This window comes from Acomys minous (assembly GCF_964271855.1).
Source record: "Acomys minous genome assembly, chromosome: 13".
Classification (NCBI taxonomy): Eukaryota; Metazoa; Chordata; class Mammalia; order Rodentia; family Muridae; genus Acomys; species Acomys minous.
Window position 1 is genome coordinate 103,006,673 of NC_140495.1, and position 15,821 is coordinate 103,022,493.

Genomic DNA, 15,821 nt, shown 5'->3' on the forward strand with positions numbered 1-15,821 from the left:
GGTCCGACGTATTTGATGTCCGTCTCCTACAGCCAAGGACCGGTTTGCTAGAGTGCGGTGATCCTGGTGGCGGTTCGGCGTAGACTGTGGGCGAGCACCGGCGCTCGGGACCGTGGTGATATCTGGCGGACGAGCTCCTCCCGCTGCCTCCGGTGTTTCCTGTGTTCTTGCCTAATTGTTCTTCGCGGGAAGGTTTCTGTCGGCCCTACGGCCGGTTTCTTAAGATTAGCCAGCGTTGGGGGGCGGGGGGGTGGGGGAGAAACAACAAACCTGTTAGTTTTAGGCCAGGGCAAGGCATCTCAAGTTCGAGTTACTGGCAGAAAAATGCGATGGTAGGAGATCAGAGCAATAACATTTTAAACAGTTTTACATCGTGCTTCTCTGGCTTTGGAGATAGCAAGAATCTGGCGTCAGTGTTGTTTTCCCGTCTTATTACAGAGGTTTTTCCCGAGACTTTATCAATTTAATAAAATGATTTGCATTTGTATTTTAATGTGAAAGGATCAGGCTTTAGCTAAACTTGATGGAGCACACCTGTGACCCCAGCGGTAGCGGGCCTGAGGCCGGAGAAAGGAACTTAAGGCTGTGCTTTACTGTTTAGTAAGTTTGAGGCAATCCTGAGCTAAGCGAGACTGCTTAAAACAAAACAAAACAAAACAAACCTTTAAACCTCCCTTACACTGTAATTTATTTGTACTCTCATACCCTGTGTCCAAAACTGGAAGAACCTGTTGGTTCTGTGAATGGTTGGCTGCCTATCTTGTGCTTGCCGTTTATTTATTTATTTATTTATCTATCTATCTATTTATTTATTTTTGAGACTGGCTGTCCTGGACTTACTCTGTAGACCAGGCTGGCCTGGAACTCACAGAGGTCTGCGTGCCTCTGCCTCCCAGAGTGCTGGGATTAAAGGCGTGTGTCACCACCGTGCCTGGTTCCCCGTGCTTGCCTTTTAAACAATTGTCCTTAGCCTATGTATGATTTAAGACTTGTAGCAAAATATGCTATGCTGTTCTGAACTTTTGTTTTTTCAGGTTATCCTGAGGATGAAGGAGAACTTCCCCGAGCAACAGCTAGCTTAAGGAAGAGGGCTAGAACCATATTTATTGCCTTCAAACACTTGAGTCAAAGATGAACCCAGGGAACCCCTTCAGTGGGCAGCAGCCCAGTGCTTTTGCGGTGTCTTCTAGTACCACAGGAACATACCAGACTAAGTCACCTTTTCGATTTGGCCAGCCTTCCCTTTTTGGACAAAGCAGCACGCTGGGCAAGAGTCTGGGATTTGCACAGGTACCAAGCTTTGCAGCGCCCTCTGGAGTGAGCCACCCTTCCTCACTGCCGACGTTTGGCCTCTCGCAGACCTCAAGTGCCGGCCTCTTTCCTGGTCTTGAATCCACACCATTTGCCGCTGCTTCTGGGCCTTCAAGTTCATCTGCGCCCGGAAATACAGGATTCAGTTTTAAGTCTCCCCCTAGCGTTGGGGTTTTCCCAAGTGGCACTACTTTTGGGCCAGAGACTGGAGAAGTAGCAAGCTCTGGTTTTAGAAAATCGGAATTCAAGTTTAAACCTCTGGAAAATGCAGTATTCAGACCAATACTTGGGGCCGAGACAGAGCCAGAGAGAACCCAGAGCCAGATTGCCTCTGGATTTTTCAAATTTTCCCACCCTGTTAACAGTGGTTCTGGAGGCCCGAACCCTTTTTCTTTTCCTCAGGTGACAAATAGTTCAGTGACTAGTTCAAACTTTATCTTTTCAAAACCAGTTACGAGTAACGCGCCTGCCTTTCCCCCTGCTCTACCTAACCAAAACGCAGAGGAAGAGAAGAGGGGACCCAGATCCGTATTTGGAGGTTCCCCCAGCAGCTTCACTGCTTTCCCCGTAGCATCGGCTGCATCTTTGGGGGAGCCCTTCCCAGCCAACAAAACGGGGACCCGGCAAGGGTATGAGGAAGCCATCTCTTTCGTGGAGCCCCTCCCTACACCCCTTAAAGGCCTCAAAAGGAAGGAGGACCAGGACCGCTCCCCAAGGAGACACTGCCATGACCTAGCAGAGGACTCAGACCCCCTGTCCAGGGGCGACCACCCTCCAGATAAACGGCCAGTGCGCCTGAACAGACCCCGGGGAGGCAGCTTGTTTGGCCGAACGATACAGGATGTCTTCAAAAGCAATAAAGAAGTCGGTCGCCTGAGCAACAAGGAATCCAAAAAGGAAAGTGGCTTCATGGAATCTGGGGAGAGTGACCACGTGGCTGGTCCCGGAGGGAGTCAGCCCACCCTCGTACCTTCCCGCCTTTCGGCTGTGAATAAAGAGGAAGAAAAAGCAGGTAGAGATGAAAAAGAAGGTGAGTTCTAGAAGTGTACAACACAGGATACCTCGCTGGCCAGCTTTTGTATGTTTCCCGGTGTTCACTTGATTTATGTCCCCACTAGAATCCTAGAGACCCTAACATAGAGCCTTGGGGCCCGCCTTACATCCAAGAGCATTTGCTTTGCTTTTACACAGTAGTGACTCCTTTTGCTGGGAGCATTATATCTGATGGACTCGTGTGTCTGCGTTCTGAATCCCCCAGATTCCCTTAGGGGAAAGTCGGTGCGCCAAAGTAAAAGAAGAGAGAGCGCCGACAGCCTTGGGGGCATGTCTTCCTCGGAATTCACAGCCATCCAGTTGAAGAATATTCCAGACTATCTCAACGACAGAGCCATCCTGGAGAAGCACTTCGGCAAGATGGCTAAAGTTCAGCGGGTCTTCACCAGGCGCAGCAAAAAGCTAGCCGTGGTGCATTTCTTTGATCATGTGAGTACCCAGCCTGCCTCTCCTTCCTCTAGATTAGAGCTTTGTGACTTTTTTTTTTCTGTATTTCAGAGGATCAAACCCAGGGCTTTGAGCATGTTATACAAGCGCTTTACCACTGAGCCATGTTCTCAGTCACTTGGTCACTTGAAACAAAAAAAAAATTTTTTTAATTATTTTTATTTCATGTGCATGGGTGTTTTGCCTGCATGTTTGTCTGTGTACCACTTGCATGCCTGATGCCCAGAGAAACCGGAAGAGGGCGTTAGATCCCCTGGAACTGGAGTTACAGATGGTTGTGAGCGCCGTGCAGGTGGTGGGAATAAATCCAGTCCTCTGCAAGAGCAGCAGATTACCTCTCCAGCTCCGACTCTGTCATTTGCAAACTTTTCCCCCTTTTATCCATAAGTTGTTTGCTTGATAGACTATAGCGAAAATGCACAGATATGTCATTCTTTCTCCTTAAATATCTCGTTCTAGAATCAGATATGTGCGTGTAAATATTTGCATGTATATATGTGTGGGGGCGGGTAATGCTATTAGAAAAGGGATCATGAAAGAGAAAGAAGAGATCTTTGTGTGTGTGTGTGTGTGTGTGTGTGTGTGTGCGCGCGCATGCACTTTTTTGAGACAGAGTTTCTCTGTGTAGCCTTGGCTGTCCTGGACTCGCTTTGTAGACCAGGCTGGCTTCTCACTCACAGCGGTCCGCCTGCCACTGCCTCCTGAGTGCTGGGATTAAAGGCGTGCACCACCACCGCCCGGCAAAGGAAGAGGTCTTAAGGGAGGGGGGTAATGAAGAGGGTAATGGATGTGTGATGAGGAAACAGAAGGGAGGCTCGGGCGGGATGTAGGGGATAGCCAGCAGGAGCAAAGGGCAGGCTGTAGGGGAAAGAAAGGGTCAGTTAGAGCAAGGTACGATGAAACGTGTGTATGAAATGCTGAAGTGAAACGCACCATTACTAGCTATGCTTACTGAAATAGTTATTTATTTATTTATTATGTATACAGTGCTCTGCCTGCTTGTACCCCTGCAGGCCAGAAAAGGGCATCAGATCACATTATAGATGGTTGTGAGCCACCATGTGGGTGCTGGGAATTGAACTCAGGACCTCTGGAAGAGCAGTCAGTGCTCTTAACCTCTGAGCCATCCCTCCAGCCCTGAAATAATTTTTAAAATATATTTTATTAATTTATTCATATTACATCTCAATTGTTATTCCATCCCATGTATCCTCCCATTCCTCCCTCCCTCCCATTTTCCCCTTAGTCCCCTCCCCTATGACTGTGACTGAGGGGGACTTCCTCCCCCTGTATATGCTCATAGGGTGTCAAGTCTCTTCTTGGTAGCCTGCTATCCTTCCTCTGAGTGCCACCAGATCTCCCCATCCAGGGGACGTGGTCAAATATGAGTTCATGTGAAAGTCAGACCCCACTCTCCACTCAACTGTGGAGACTGTCCTGTCCATTGGCTAGATCTGGGTAGGGGTTCAAAGTTTACTGCACGTCCTGAAATAATTTTTAAGACTCTCATTCTTCACTTGATGTGGAGACAGCACTGTTCACTTGCCTAACTGGGGAATGTGCAAGTCTGAGGTCCCTGTAGAGTGCAGTGCTGAGGGGAGTGCCGAGTGGCTCACGTGGAGTACACTGAACCACCGAAAGGCTTGAGAATCACGGCGCCTGCAAAGTACTGGGTTTTTCCCCGCCTCAAGGCAGAGTTTCTGTGTCGCCTTGACTGTTCTAGAACTCATTCTGTAGACCAGGCTGGCCTGGAACTCAGAGATCTGCCTGCCTCTGCCTCCCACTCCGAAGTGCGCCACCACACCTGGCTTGCATAATACTTCTTCAAGCTTGAATTTTCTGTTGTGGTTTTTGTTTTTTGTTTGTCTAATCTGTCCAGGTTTGTGATTACTGTAAACAGACAAGCAGTACAGAGAAGGTCTCTCATAATCTGTTCTCTAGAAAAAACCTGTTGCGTTTGTACCCAGCTTTCAGTGTGTATGTAAGCATTGGCTGTATGATTTCACCGTATGAACTTTATATCTTTATTATTTTTCTAAATATGCATATAGAAAGATTAAATTACATAAGAGTTTAAAAAGGAGAAAGCATGTTCCCATAACTTATTTTTATTTATTTATTTATTGACTTATTTATTAGTGTGTGTGTGTGTGTGTGTGTGTGTGTGTGTGTGTGTGTGGTGTAGGGGCAGAGGCTTATGCCTGGAGGTCAGACAACACCTTCATGGAGTGAGTTCTCTCCTACGTTTCTGTGGGGTTCGAGCTGTTAAACGTGGGCTAGGTGCCTTTGCTCCCTGAGACATCGCTCTGGCCCTCATTGCTTGTTTTGCTCCTTCCTTGAGTCTGGAAGGGCCTCTGTGTGTAGCCCATGATGCTCTCTGTCTTCCTGCTTCTGCCTCCCAGGTCCTGGGGTGGGAGACATGTGCCTCCATTCTCAGCTCACACCTTCTAGTTTGACTTGATGTTCTTTAAGGTAGGGTCTTGCTGTGTTGCCAGACTCACCCCTAACTGCTGGGCTCTTGCCTTGCTCTGTGCGTTCTATGGCGTCCAACTAACTGTTGGTGTTTTCTGAAATACTACTGGAGTGTGATTGTTAAATGGCATATAGTGTTTTGTTCTGTCTTGTTTGCTTGCTTACTCAGCTTTCTCTGTTTTGGGGTTTTTGAGGGTTTTTTGGTGGGGTGGGGAAGGACTGGGTTTTGTTCTGGGGTCCTCCCTCCCCCACCCCTGCTTCAGTGCTGGGGACTGAGCCATGGACCTAGCTACAGCCCAGCCATTGGTGCTTTGTTTGTTTGTTTGTTTTGTTTTGTTTTGTTTTTCTGAGACAGGGTTTCTCTGTGTAGCCTTGGCTATCCTGGACTTGCTTTGTAGACTAGGCTGGCCTCGAACTTACAGCAATCTATTTGCCTCTGCCTCCGGAGTGCTGGGATTAAAGGTGTGCATTACACCACCCAGCTAGAATAACAGTTTTGTGCCAGAATTAGTCAGTGTTTCAGGAATTTTATTGTTTATTTCTTCATGTCAATTTAAAAATGAATGGTTGATAGTCATAATTATGTGCATTATAGTCACCTTTTTGACATAAATTCTCTTAGTCTTAACTTGTCTAGAACTTTATAGGGTTTTGAAAAGTTACTTGTGATTAAGTATTTTGCTTGTTGTTTGCCTCATGCATGCTTGGTGCCTGTGGAGGACAGAGAGGATGCTGCATCTCTGAGAGCTGGACTTACAGATGCTTGTGAGCTGCCGTGTGGATGCTGAGAACTGAATCTGGGTCCTCTGCAAGAGCAGCCCATGCTCATAACCACCCATCTCTCCTCCTGGCCCTGGCCTAGAACTTTTGGCCTTTTTCTTCCTTTCTTGAGTGTGTACTACCATGTCTGGCAGTCATAACCACTGTCGATTTCCAGACTGTTCTCATCGTCTCAAGCAGAAATTCTATAACCGCTAGGTGGTATTTGTTTCTCCACTCTCTTACCAGCCTTTGGTTACCTCTTTTTCTTTTTTTGATTTTTCGAGACAGGGTTTCTCTGTGTATCTCTGGCTGTCCTGGACTCACTTTGTAGACCAGGCTGGCCTTAAACTCACAGCGATCCGCCTGCCTCTGCCTCCCGAGTGCTGGGATTAAAGGCGTGCGCCACCATGCCCGGCTCTCTTTTTCTATCATGAGGAATTTGCCTATTCTAGGTATTTCAGTGTATGTGGAATCATCCGTGTTTCCCCTCTGTGTAGCTTGTTCCCTTGGCATGTTCATCCACACTGTGGCGTGGATGAGAACTTGATTCCTTTTGATGGGTTCTGTTGTATTGTCCACCTTTCGTCACTCTGATCTTCTGTTTTTGAAAGTGGACTGCTGTGAACAAATTGGTACAGCACTGCTTTAATTTGTGTGTGTGCGTGTGTGTGTGTGTGCGCGCGCGCGTGCGTGTGTATGTGCGTGCGTGCATGTATGTGTATGTGTGCGTGCATGTGTGTGTGTGTGTGTGTGTGTGTATTCTTGGGCATAGAGTTGCTGTATCTTACCCACATTATAAAAGCTGTTATATATGAGGCTAGAGCAGTGGCTCGATGGCTAGAATCTCCCCCCCCCCCAAGCACCCAAAAGGTGCCTCACAACCACCTGTATCTCCAGTTCCTATAGGCCCGGTAGCCTCAGGGGCTGTATACAAACTGTGCACCTACATACATGCAGCAAAACACTCACGTGCACAAAGTAAAAACAAGATTTAAAAATAATAAAGTGCAGGGGGCTGGAGAGATGGCTCAGCAGTTAGGAGCACTGACTGCTCTTCCAGAGGTCCTGAGTTCAATTCCCAGCAACCACATGGTGGCTCACAACCATCTATAATGAGATCTGGTGCCCTGCAGGGGTACATGCAAACAAAACATTGTATACATAATAAATAAATAAATCTTTAAAAAAAATAATAAAATGTTATGTGTGTATATTTTAATTATTGTTGTTTTTGAAACAGAGTCTCATGTAGTCTAGGCTGGCCTCAAAATTGCCTATGGTAAGGGTAAGGGTAACCTTAACCTCTTTTTTTTTTTTTTTTAAAGACAGGGTCTTTCCTGGACTTGCTTTGTAGACCAGGCTAGTCTCACACTCACAGAGATCCACCTGCCTCTGCCTCCTAAGTGCTGAGATTAAAGGCGTGTGCCACTCCGAAGACAGGGTCTTACTTTGTAGCCTTGGCTGTTTTAGAACTTTCTGTGTAGACCAGGCTGGCTTCATACTCGTAGAGATCACCTGCCTTTACCTCTTGAGTGCTGGAATGAAAGGCATTGAGCCCCCACACCTTGGCTTTGTGTGTGCGTGTGTGTGTGTGTGTGTGTGTCTGTGTGTGTGTGTGTGTCTGTGTGTGTGTGTGTGCGCGCGTGTGTGTGTGTCTGTGTGTGTGTGTGTGCGCGCGTGTGTGTGTGTCTGTGTGTGTGTGTGTGTGTGTGTGTGTGTGTGTGTGTGTGTGTGTGAATGCCCAAGGATGCCAGGAGCTGGAATTACAGGTAGTTGTGAGCCATGGATAGGGTGTTGGGTACCCAACTTGGGTCTCCCATAAGGAAGAACAGCCAGGACTCTCAACCCTGAGCCATCTCTCTCTAGTCCCTAGCATTTATATTCATTCTCACTCTCTCTCCTCTCCTCTCTCTCCTGTCTCTTGTCTGTCTGCCTCTCTGTCTGTCTGTCTGTGCATGCATGCATGTAGGGGTAGGAGCCATTATTGTACCATGGTGAGTGCATCTGGAGGTCAGAGAACAACTTTGGGGCGTCCATTCTTTCCACTGTGTGGGTCCAGGAGATTGAACTCGGGTCTCTGACAGGGGACAAGCACGGTGACCTGCTCAGCCATCTTGCTGGCCCTCTTTTTCTAAAGTAGCCTGTTCGGCACGCAGCACTTGAGTGTTCAGTTATATTTTTCTTTACTCTCCACGTGCCCTCATTCTTGGTGGTTATGAACTGTTTTTCAGGCATCTGCAGCCCTGGCCAGGAAGAAAGGGAAAAGTTTACATAAGGACATGGCTATCTTTTGGCACAAGAAGAAAATAAGTGAGTTTTCAATTATTGTTTCCATAGTCTGTACAGGAGGGCCTTTGGCCTCTGGCATGCAGATGGGAGTCTTTACCCAAGGCCAGTGGAGTGGCTAGCACCAACTGCATCCCATATCTGGGAGTTGTTTGTTTGTTTGTTTGTTTGTTTCTTTCTTTCTTTCCAAGACAGGACTTCTCTGTGTAGCCTTGGCTGGTAGACCAGGCTGGCCTCGAACTCGCCGCGATCCGCCTGCCTCTGCCTCCCGAGTGCTGGAATTAAAGGTGTGCGCCACCACCGCCCAGCTAGGATTCTTTATAAACCTTGTTCTACTGCTGTGTCCTCAGGTCCCAGCAAGAAGCCCTTTTCCCTGAAGGAGAAGAAGCTTGGTGATGGAGAAGCCAGCCAAGGCATAGAAGAGTCCCCCTTCCAGCATTCCCCTCTCGGCAAGCCCATAGTGAGGCCCGCGACCGGCAGCCTCCTGAATAAAAGGTGGGCTTTACCGTTCTCAGCAACTGTTCTGGGAGGAGAAGGGGAGGGCAGAGCTCAGAGTAGGGCCTGGGGGCCAATGAGGCAGGTGCAGGGAAGAGCTGCTTCCGATGCCCCTCCCCTGCCGTGAGCATGCTCAGTGGGATGGTTCTGGGACAGCTGATCTGAGCAGCTGTCAGCTTCGGGGATCATTGTGTTTGTTGTAATAGTCCCAGGCCCTGGGTTTTTGAGAAGGCCCTTTTTCGTGCAGGCCTAACTCCAAATAGATTTTCCCAGGGAAAGCTTATCACAAAGCTGCTATTTTTGCCCCAGTTCTTTATCTATTAAAAAAAAATTAGCTGGGTGGTGGCAGCTTTAATCCCAACAGAGGTAGCTGGTTCTCTGAGTTTTAGGCCATCCTGGTTTACAGAGTGAGTTCCAGGACAGCAAGAACTATACAGAGAAACCCTGCCTCAAAAACCAGACAAACAAACAAAATATTTCTTTCTATGTTATGCACATGAGCATATGTCTGCATGTGTGTACACACACTTAGCATAGCAGTGGATCTGTCTGTACAGGGCTGCCCACTCCACAGGGAACATGGAATATGGTACCCTATGTAAGTTGGTATCTTCCGCATACGTCTCCTCTCGTCTCTCAGCCCTACACCTCTGGCATGTAAATGTATGTGGGATAACTTTGCCTTTTATATATCCAACTAAAGCTGGCTGTGGTGGTGCACTTGGGAGGTTGAATCAGAAAGATCAGAAATTGATGACCAGCCTGGGCTCCACAAGACACTGGTTAAAAAAAAAAAAACAAAAGCAAAAAAACCTAAACAGGGTTGGAGAGATGTCTCAGAGGTTAAGAGCACTGGTTGCTCTTCCAAAGGTCCTGAGTTGAATTTCCAGCCACCTCATGGTGGCTTACAACCATCTATAATGAGATCTGGTGCCCTCTTCCGGTGCGCAGGTGTATATGCAGGCAAAACACTGTATACATAATAAATAAATAGATCTTTAAAAAAGAAAATATACAAACAACTGACCATAAAAATTGTGCATCCCTAATAATCACTTCTGATGGTTTCTGCAGGGTTTTAGGTAGCCCCAGCTTACTTCAGTAAAGCAGATGGTTGTGGTATGCTTGTTGGCTTGTGGTATGACCTTGTTGCTTTAGTCAGCAGGCTGCCAGCAAGCACTAAGAACCTGCATATTTGTGCGTCCCCAGTGCCAGGATCACAGGCACCTGCTGCCACATTTGTTTTCTCTTTTAAAACTTTTTTAATTATAATTTTGTTTTGTTTTGTTTTTCAAGACAAGGCTGTCCTGAACTGACTTTGTAGACCAGGCTGGCCTTGAACTCACAGCGATCTACCTGCCTCTGCCTCCCAAGTGCTGGGATTATAGGCCTGCACCATTGTGCCTGGTTATAATTGTATTTTTTGAAATTAAATTTTAATTATATCATACGTATTTATTACGGTTATTATTGCTGTGAAGAAACACCATGACCAAAGCAAGCTGGGGAGGAAAGGGCTTATTTGGCTTATACTTCCATATCACTATTGATCATTGAAGGAAGTCAGGACAGGAACTCAGGCAGGAGAGGAACCTAGAGGCAGGAGGCCATAGAGGGTGCTGCTTACTAACTTCCTCCTCATTCCTTGCTCAAGTCTCCTTTCTTATAAGAACCCAGGACCGCTAGCCCAGGGGCAGCCCCACCCACAGTGGGCTGGTCCCTCCCCACATTAATCACTAATTAAGAACACGCCCCACAGGTTTGCCTGCAGCCTGATATTGTGGAGGCATTTTCTTAATTGAGCCTCCGTCCTTTCAGATGACTTTAGCTTGTGTCAAGTGGACATAAAACCATCCAGCACATCCCGTTTACCTTTTCCTTTCCTTCCTTTTTTTGTTTTGTTTTTTGAGCCAGGGTTCCTTTGCTTCCTTTAACCCCTGCCATGTAACACCCTTGGTCTTTCAAATTCATGGCCTGCTTTTCTTTAATTCTTGAGGACTGTGTGTGTGTGTGTATTTATATGTTGAGATATAAATATAAATGCAGTCTGCACAATAAAAACAAAATCCCTAGAGCTGGAGTTACAGGCAGACAGCTGCGAGCTCCCTGATGTGGTGCTGGCAATCACACTTGGGTCCTTTGGGAGAGCAACAAGTGCCCTTAATTTTGGAGTCATCTCTCTAGCCTTAGTTTTTTAATTGCTTGTAAACATGTGTGCATGTGTTATCTACATATATGTCTATGAGACACATATATGCAGTGCTGGAGGAGACCAAAAGAGGGCATCCAATCCTCTGGAATTGGAGTTACCAGATACTTGTTAGCCACTGTGTGAGCGTTGGGAACTGAACCTGGGTCCTCTGTAAGAGTAGCAAGTGCTCTGAGCTATCTCCAGAACCTTTCCCTCTTGTTTTGTTTTGTTTGGGATAAGTTCTTATCTCTTTTAGAGTGGCCTGAGTCCTCTATAAGGTCAGGAAATGCTCTTAGCTGCTGCACCATCTTTCCGGCCCCACCCCACCCCACCCCCTTTTTGATACAAGGTCTTACCTATACCAGACTGTCCTGGAATTCACTGTGTAGTTGAAAGTGACCTTAAACTCCCGTCATCTCCTGCTCCCGCTTCCTTGGTAATGGGTTTGTAGGCATGCACTGCCACACTTGATGTATGAGGTGCTGCTGCTGGAGCCCAGGCCTCTGTGCCTGCTGGGCAAGCGCTCTATCAACAGAGCTACTGAGCTACTTTCCTAATCCCGCATCTCTGGGTTTGCTTTGTTTTGTTTTGTTTTGTTTTGTTTTGTTTTGTTTTGTTTTGTTTTTGAGGCAGGGTTTCTCTGTGTATCCTGGACTTGCTTTGTAGACCAGGCTGGCTTCAAACTCACAACGATCCGCCTGCCTCTGCCTCCCAAGCGCTGGGATTAAAGGTGTGCGCCCCCACCGCCCAGCTCTCATTTCTGTTTGTAAGGATGAAATATTTCAGAGTTATTAAAAAGCCAATAAATCTAACACCTTTGTTCTCAACACTGGCCCCCTTCCCTGTCAGCCTTCTGAGATGTTGGACCAATAGCTTAAAAAACTCATTTATTTAGGCTTTGTTATTTGTTTATTTAGAGGGAGGGCAGTTGAGGCAGGGCTTACCATGCAGCTCTGACTGTTCTAGAACTCATTATGTAGCCCAGGTTGGCATCAGACTCAGAAACCCACCTGTCTCTGCCTCTCTAGTGCTGGGATTAGAGTTATGTATGACCATACCTGGCTGGCTCCTTTGGTTTTAATGCTGTGTTTTTCTTAGCTTTAGAGGACTACAAAATCTTGACAGATTAAGAAACGAAAATGATACAAGGGCCCTGAATGTGTTGTTTTCTCTGTAGCTCTCCAGTGAAGAAGCCAAGTCTTCTAAAGATCCACCAGTTTGAGGCAGACCCGTTTGACTCTGGATCTGAGGGCTCCGAGGGCCTTGGTTCATGCGTGTCATCTCTTAGCGCCCTGATAGGGACTGTGGCTGAGACATCTGAGGAGAAGTACCGCCTTCTGGACCAGAGAGACCGAATCATGCGGCAAGGTATGGTTCCCTGGCAAGGTTGCGGGGAGGTGGTTTCTGGGGAGCCCCAGGGGCTCCACTATGACCCCTGAGTCTTAGGATTTCTGATATGCTGGACCTGGTATTATTGTGCTCTGGTCTTCCTGGAAGTGTGAGCTGTGTGTGGTAAGTACATGTGGTTATGTGTGTGTGGGAGGATGTAGAGGAAGTACACTGACTGCTGGTACAGAGGGAACAGGTGTCTGAAAGGCAGGCATGAGAGAGGATGCTCCATTTCAGGCCTGGCTCCCCGCTAGAGTGATAAACTATGAATGCATTACTCTTAGGGAACGTTAAATTACCATTACAAACACATAGTACACCTATGGACATCCATGGACTCTTTTCATTTCTTGTTTTTGTTTTTCAGGACAGGGTTTCTCTATGTAGCCTTGACTATCCTGGAATTAGCTCAATAGATCTGGCTGGCCTCGCACTCACAGAGATTCTCCTGTCTCTAAGGCCTGTGCCACTTCCACTGGGCTTCTTTATAATTCTTTAAAATTCCTTTTTATTTATTTATTTACTTTTTGGTTTTTCAACACAGGGTTTCTCTGTGTAGCCTTAGCTGTCCTGGACTCACTCCGTGTACCATGCTGGCCTTGAACTCACAGCAACCCACCTGCCTCTGCCTCCTGAGTGCTGGGATTATAAAGGCATATGCTACTATACCCAGCCCTAAAATTCATTTTTATTTCATATGCATTGGTGTTTTGCCTGCTGCATGTCTGTCTATGTGAAGGTGTCAGATCCTCTGAAACTGGAGTTTCACACAGTTGTGAGCCACCATGTGGTTGCTGGGAATTGAACTCTGCTCCTGTGGAAGAACAGCCAGTGTTCTTAACCTCTGAGCCATCTCTCTAGCCTCCCTGGTGTCACTCTTTTTAATACCTCTACCTCCCTTCTCCACCCCTATTCCTTCCAGTTCCAGGTAGGAGAGAAGCAAGGTGGGGAGAGGACGTGTCGTTCTTTTTAGCTACTTCCTGCTGGTTAGGGTGTCAGGTTCCTTGGGCCAGTCCAATCTTCATAGTCAGGATATCTCCAACCTTTTCTTCTCAAACGAAAACAATATTTTCTCCTCAAACCGAAACAACAGCAACCAGGTGTAGCTGGGGAGAGCAGCAACCGCCTTCTTCCTTCGAGCGCCCTCGGCCTTCTCTGGGCTCTGGCATTTATTCCCTCTCTGAGTCGCCAGAATTAAACTGTCTGTAGATCATGCCATCTCTGAGCCTGAGGAAGGCAAGTAGTCTGCTGCTGTGGACAGTCTGGAGCAGTGTGTTATGTAAACATGTTTACATAACATAACTGAGTGTAAAAAAAAAGGCTTCCACTACAGAATGAACTAGCTACAAGGCCTATCTCTGAGGCTTAAAGTTGAAGAAACATTTCTTTGTGTGTATGTGTGTGTTTGTGTCTGTGTCTGTGTGTCTGTCTGTCTTGTCTGTCTATTCGGGGTACAGTGCGCAGATGCTACTAGGTCTCATAACATATCCCAGCCTAGCCTGAACTCGTTATGTGGCCTAAGTGGGCCACAGATTTAAGATCCTCTTGCCTCAGCCTCCTGCGTGGTGGGATTCCAGGCAGGTTTTTTTTTGTTGTCTTCTGTTTTATGAAATTACAGTTTTGTGAGGTCTTAGTGCTCATGCGGTTTGTGCACCCTTACCTTGGCTTGCTGTCTTTCAGCTCGGGTGAAGAGGACCGATCTGGACAAAGCCAGGGCGTTTGTTGGCACATGCCCTGACATGTGTCCTGAGAAGGAGCGGTACTTGCGGGAGACCCGGAGCCAGCTGAGCGTGTTTGAAGTTGTCCCAGGGACTGACCAGGTAGAAAATCATTCTGTAAGAGTGTGTGTGTGTGCGTGTGTGTGTGTGCGTGTGTGTGTGTGTGTGTGTGAGAGAGAGAGAGAGAGAGAGAGAGAGAGAGAGAGAGAGAGAGAGAGAGAGAGAGAGTGTGTGTGTGTGTGTGCGCGCGTGCGCACACATGCCACAAAGACTGTATGTAAGAGGAAAGTTTACAAGGCTTGGGCTTCTTTCTCCTTCTGCTATGGGCTTCTGAAGACTGAGTTCAGGTCATTAGGCCTGGATTCAGGTGTCCTTATCTGCACTGAGCTATCTCCATAGGCCCCTAGTGTTCTGTTTCTGCTTTTTGTTTTTCTTTGTCTTAGACAGGGTCCCTCTATGTAGTTTTGGCTGTCCTGGAACTCACTCTGTGACCAGCTGGCCTAGACTCAGAAACCCCCTGCCTCTGCTTCTGAGTGCTGGGATTGAAGGTGTTCACCGCCATCACCCAGCACTATTTTTGTTTTTAAATTTAGACTTTTTTTTCCCTAACTGTTAAATGACTGCATCAAAGGGCATGGCCTCTCTTGTACTTGAGTTAGTTCATCTTCTAAGTGGTTTGCAAAGAAAATTGCATCAGTCTGCCTCTTGCACCTTTCAGTTTTGCTTGTGGCTTCTTCTTTGCTTGACCTGCAGTCCCCAGCCCAGCAACATGCATCATCATAGACCCAGGGCTTCTGACCCATGGAGCAGCCAATAGGTAACCAGGGCCTACAGCTACAGACGTCTCTTTTTACTTTAAATTATTTTTTGGTTTTTCAAGACAGGGTTTCTCTGTGTAGCCCTGGACTTGCTTTGTAGACCAGGCTGGTCTCAAACTCAATCCACCTGCTTCTGCCTCCCTAGTGCTGGGATTAAAGGCGTGCGCCACCATGCCTGGCTTCTGTTATTTTCTTCTTCAAGTGGAAGGTGGAGCTACAGCGCATTTGTGGGAAGTTTGGACCTGCTCTGTCAGGTTTGGGCCCACAAGGTGTGCCTTATGCCCCTTTGGTCCTTACTACCCACCTCTATTTCATTTACAGTCTATTGCTTTAACATGACATTTGAACATAGCTGAGGTGTGTTCTGTTGCCTGAAGCCCCTTTACCTGTTACAGCTGTGCTTTGGGATGGGAAGACGTGTCTTCGCTTACATCCCTGTTTCTGTGACACCCTTGTTTCTTGTGTGTGTGTGTGTGTTTATTGGATTTCAATTTTTCTTTTATTTGTAAATTTTTTAAATGTGTATTTTATTTATTATAGTTTATTCACATTACATCCCGACCCGATCGTTATCTCTTCCCTCTTCCCTTCGCATTCTCACCCTCCCTCCCTCTTCTGCCTATTCCCCTACTCTCAAGTTAACTATAACAGAACATTTTCATTTAAAAATTATATTTTCAAGCATTGATCTCATATGGGTGTGTGTATAATTTTCTCTTGCGTTTTAAGGTCCAAAAAACTGCCATAAGCAGTTTGTCCCTACTTCTTGCCCCCAGGTGGACCATACAGCGGCCGTGAAGGAGTACAGCCGGTCCTCTGCAGATCAGGAGGAGCCCTTGCCGCATGAGCTGAGGCCCTCAGCAGTTCTCAGCCGGACCA

The 15,821-nt window shown here is 47.0% G+C and overlaps 2 protein-coding genes across 3 annotated transcripts in view; both read left to right on the plus strand.

The window, feature by feature from the left end:
* The window catches only part of LSS (lanosterol synthase), an 88,645-nt gene that overhangs the window by 7,502 nt on the left and 65,322 nt on the right, over positions 1–15,821 (plus strand). The gene's annotated exons all lie outside the window — the stretch shown is intronic.
* MCM3AP (minichromosome maintenance complex component 3 associated protein) overlaps positions 10–15,821 on the plus strand; it is a 48,467-nt gene continuing 32,655 nt past the window's right edge. Inside the window, exons 1-8 of one of the 2 annotated variants that reach the window (XM_084752430.1) lie at positions 10–152; positions 1,035–2,341; positions 2,570–2,793; positions 8,277–8,355; positions 8,682–8,826; positions 12,195–12,385; positions 14,087–14,226; positions 15,719–15,821. The exon at positions 15,719–15,821 is cut by the window's right edge and continues 95 nt beyond it. In XM_084752430.1, the coding sequence (XP_084608556.1) occupies positions 1,132–2,341; positions 2,570–2,793; positions 8,277–8,355; positions 8,682–8,826; positions 12,195–12,385; positions 14,087–14,226; positions 15,719–15,821 (2,092 nt within the window). In that variant the 5' untranslated portion in view covers positions 10–152; positions 1,035–1,131. Of the gene's footprint in view, positions 193–1,034; positions 2,342–2,569; positions 2,794–8,276; positions 8,356–8,681; positions 8,827–12,194; positions 12,386–14,086; positions 14,227–15,718 lie in introns of both variants that reach the window. The other variant, XM_084752429.1, reaches the window with a different exon arrangement.